Genomic DNA, 4,063 nt, shown 5'->3' with positions numbered 1-4,063 from the left:
AAGGAAAACCCACCAAGAAGGCAGCCAAAGGAAGTCTGAGAAGCCAAACAGAAAGCAGGCAGGCTCGGATTCCAGAGATGATTCTGCCCTGGAAGATAATCGCAAGTCCCCCCCTCTGTCCGGGTTCTTGTTTTCTCTCTGGCTCTCCTTTTTTACTTTGTCTGGAGGTGGCAGGAATGCCCAGAACCGGCCTTTTTGAGATCACTGCAAAAAGAAATTTGACACCATCACACACTGCCAGGAACCAAATATGAAGTTTATTTATGCTTTTCCCATCAGATGAAACAACCAGCAACTTCCTCCTCCAAAGGTTTCCTTCTCTCTCACCTTCTCTGTGACAAGCCTGTGGAGAAGGCAGAAGTGGATGTGTGGACATGTTTACAGGCGGGATGAAAAGAAAGTAAAGGTGGGATGAGCTATGACAAGGCAGGTGTAGTAACAGATCTGCTGAGTGTGCCTTTTCCCACTTGTCTCGCTGGCGGTGTTCAGTTACTACAAGGTGTCAGAGGCTTGGGTCTCTTCAGTAAAGAGAAGAATCCATGCTGTTGGTGGGGTGGCTGGGGTAGGGGATAGGAACTCCTGACGATCGGTTTCTTCATAAAGGCAGGCCAGAGACAAGGATATGTGTCCTAAAGGAGGAAAAATATATAAATTTGCTTTTATGATTCAAAACAAAGATGTTATAGAAGGGCACAAAGTAAAGAGCATCTCCCTCCTACTCTCCCAGTCATGCACTTTGTCCTCGGAGGCAGTCAGTGCCATTGTCTTTGTTCTCCCAGAGATATCTTCTACACACAGAAACAACTGGAGATTCCCTCCCCCCCAAACTGCCACGTTGTTTTCAGTAAGCCTCTACACCCAACATGGGGCTTGAACTCATGACCCTGAGATCAAGAGTTGCATGCTCTACGGACTGAGCCAGCCAGGTGCCCTTGGAGACCCCCTTCTCACACAAATGGAACACATTAGGCCTACCCTTCTTTGCTGCTTTTTTTTTTTTCTTACCAACATCAGTGCAGAGAGCTTCCTTTTCTTTTTTGCTGTTGCATAGGTTTTAATTCTATGAATGTACTATAGTTATTTGGCCAGGTCTCTACTGAATATTCAGGTCATTTCTAGTGGTGTGTTATTACAGACAAGTAATCTTGTGTGTATATCCTTTTTTTTTTTAAGATTTTATTTTATTATATATATTTTAAAGATTTTATTTATTTGACAGAGAGAGAGAGACAGCGAGAGAGGGAACACAAGCAGGGGGAGTGGGAGAGGAAGAAGCAGGCTTCCCGCGGAGCAGGGAGCCCGATGCGGGGCTCGATCCCAGGACCCTGAGATCATGATCTGAGCCGAAGGTAGACGCTTAACTGACTGAGCCACCCAGGCGCCCCAAGATTTTATTTTTGAGTATTCTCTACATCCAGTGTGGGACTCAAACTCACAACCCGGAGATCAAGAGTCACACGCTCCACGGACTGAGCTAGCCAGGCGCCCCATGTGTATATCCTTTTGCATGTGTGCAAGTATAGCTATAGGATTAATTCCTAGCTGTAGAATTGTTGGGTCAAAGAGAAAGGGGAGATAAACAGCTGTGTCATTAAATAAATGACAAAGTGAAGTAGAGTGAAGGTGTTTAGATTTGCCAGAAGAATTCCAACGCTTCTGCATTCATGGCCAGGAAATGGAATCCTCATTAGGAAAGTCATAAAGTCAGACCTTGAGTGACAGGCCTGAGCTGGTGCTTTATGGTTGTACAAGGGCATCATAGAGTAAGATCTATACTTATGTATCCTCCTAAATGAATCCACTCAGCTGCTGCTGACACTACAATGGGCCCTGGTCTGGAAGATTCCAAGGATAGTTTGTGTCACTGTCATGCAAGTCATCCCTCACCCCCAGTAGTGAAGGCTGCTCCCATTTCAGGCCAGAAGAAGGAGCTAGAGACATCATGCTAGCCTTGGGTGCCCTCCATCACCATCCTAATTCTAAACAAAACCCACTCTGCACCAAAGCTACGCCACCCAAAGCAGGCACTCCCTCCACTGTTTTAAATGTGATGTGTTTCTTGCTCATAAAACACAAGCTATATTCTTTATTACCTAAAAGTTAATTTGATTATGTTCCATAGGAATCCTCATCCTGGATTCCTAGTCTTGGCCAATCATATCGTAATACATGGGCATTTAGGGGAAATGGTACTCTGGATTTGAGAGCTGGGGATAAAAAAAAGCCAGACCCATCCTTGTGGCAAAAATTCCTAGTTGTCCCCAAATATCCATTCTCCCCTTTTTATTTATTTATTTATTTATTTATTTATTTATTTATTTATTTATTTATTTTTTAAAGATTTTATTTATTTATTTGAGAGAGAGAGAATGAGAGAGAGCAAGCACATGAGAGGGGGGAGGGTCAGAGGGAGAAGCAGACTCCCCGCCAAGCAGGGAGCCCGATGCGGGACTCGATCCTGTGACTCCAGGATCATGACCTGAGCCTAAGGCCGTCACTTAACCAACTGAGCCACCCAGGCGCCCCGGCCCTCACTGTTCTAAAAAGTGTTCGTGTATTAACTTCCTAGGACTTTTTTTTTTTTTTAAGATTTTATTTATTTATTTATTTGAGAGAGAGAAAGAGAGTGAGAGAGCACAAGAGGGGGGAGCGGGAGAGGGAGGAGCAGACTCCCCGCTGAGCAGGGAGCCCGATGCGGGACTCGATCCAGGGACTCCAGGATCATGACCTGAGCCGAAGGCAGTCGCTTAACCAACTGAGCCACCCAGGCGCCCTCCCCTTTTTATTTATTAATGAATCCTCTCCCCTCTCCACTTTTAAGCTGGACACAGGTTCTACCTAGAATAAGTCTATCTTTCTGTCCAAGTTCTGGCCAATGGGATGTAAGCTGCGGAGTGTGCAACGTCTGTGAAATGTCCCTAAAACAAGTGGGTGTACCCTTCCCCTTTCACTTCATCTTTCCTGCTGGGTAGGGTACAGACATGATAGCTGGAGCTGGAGCATCCAACTTGGGCCGCAAGGTAAGCTTTGGAATGTTGGGACATACAGTGGAGCAAAAAGAGAAGATATCTGGAACCTGGGTACCTTGGATCACTTACCTCCAGATTTTTTTGGAAGAGAAAAATAAATTTCTATGTTAATTAAGTCATTGTTATTTTGAGTTTTGTTTCACATGTCGTTGAACCTAATCCTAACCGACACAGTTCCCCAATTTAGGAAAAACAATTCCAGCTTCATCTTGTTTCAACAGGAAATCATTAGCATCACTTGTGGAAGTGAAGAAAAGCCACTGGCAACTCTTATCCTTCACAGAGAGATGAAGGCATGACCAATGGATTTATTGGCAATAGTTTTGATACCTGGGCTTCATATTTCTTCCATTTCAAAGGCAGTGATGAGATACTCCTTTGGAACAATCCCAATGAGGCTGTTCAGTTCTCCTACCCACCAGCCATACGCGTTATACTCCTGAAAAATGAAAAGAGAGTGGTTTCAGTTGGAATTCAGTCACGTTTCTGTTAATCTCTGACAGTGACTGCATGGGAGATTATGTTGGGTGGTTTCTTTCTCGACACTACAGTATGACTTGTTAACACCCCTGATGGGATTATTAGATTAAAAAAAAAAAATCTCCCAGAGGAGGAAAGCAAACTCTACCTTCATTTTGCCGTCTGCCTGTCTACGTTGTAAATCTAGTACATTCGATGCCATTGCTGAACCTAAAGAGCATGTCTTTGATCAAGCAGAGTGGAATGGCTTCTTCTGAGAAAGTTGGGCACATCCTAAATGCCAGAACACTGAAGATATTCAGGGAGTCAGGTCATAGTTCAAATCAATAATATTTACTAAGCATCGTCTATGTGCAAAGTGCTGTTTGAGATCCCATGAGATATATAATGATGAATCAGAGCATTGCTTGCTCCCTAGGAGCTTATAGCATAGAGTAATGGGCTTTGGAGTCAGACAGACTGGGATCCAATCCCCACTTGGTCATTTAGTAGCCGTGTGACCTTACACTCTCCTAGCTTTAACTTCCTTTTCTGGAGGAGTAGGGATAATATCA

General features: G+C 44.2%; 1 protein-coding gene across 1 annotated transcript in view; it reads right to left on the bottom strand.

Moving 5' to 3' along the window:
- Nucleotides 1-238: 238 nt before the first annotated feature.
- SKAP1 (src kinase associated phosphoprotein 1) overlaps nucleotides 239-4,063 on the bottom strand; it is a 278,422-nt gene continuing 274,597 nt past the window's right edge. Inside the window, exons 12-13 of the mRNA XM_035026933.1 lie at nucleotides 3,360-3,468; nucleotides 239-629 (exon numbers count right to left, since the gene is read on the bottom strand). Of these exons, the coding sequence (XP_034882824.1) occupies nucleotides 3,367-3,468 (102 nt within the window). The 3' untranslated portion in view covers nucleotides 239-629; nucleotides 3,360-3,366. The remainder of the gene's footprint in view (nucleotides 630-3,359; nucleotides 3,469-4,063) is intronic.

Source organism: Mirounga leonina, unplaced genomic scaffold (assembly GCF_011800145.1).
Source record: "Mirounga leonina isolate KUSES-001 unplaced genomic scaffold, KU_Mleo_1.0 Mir_200, whole genome shotgun sequence".
Taxonomy (NCBI): domain Eukaryota; kingdom Metazoa; phylum Chordata; class Mammalia; order Carnivora; family Phocidae; genus Mirounga; species Mirounga leonina.
The sequence above is the reverse complement of the archived record's forward strand: the minus strand, read 5'-3'. Positions and strand labels throughout refer to the sequence as shown.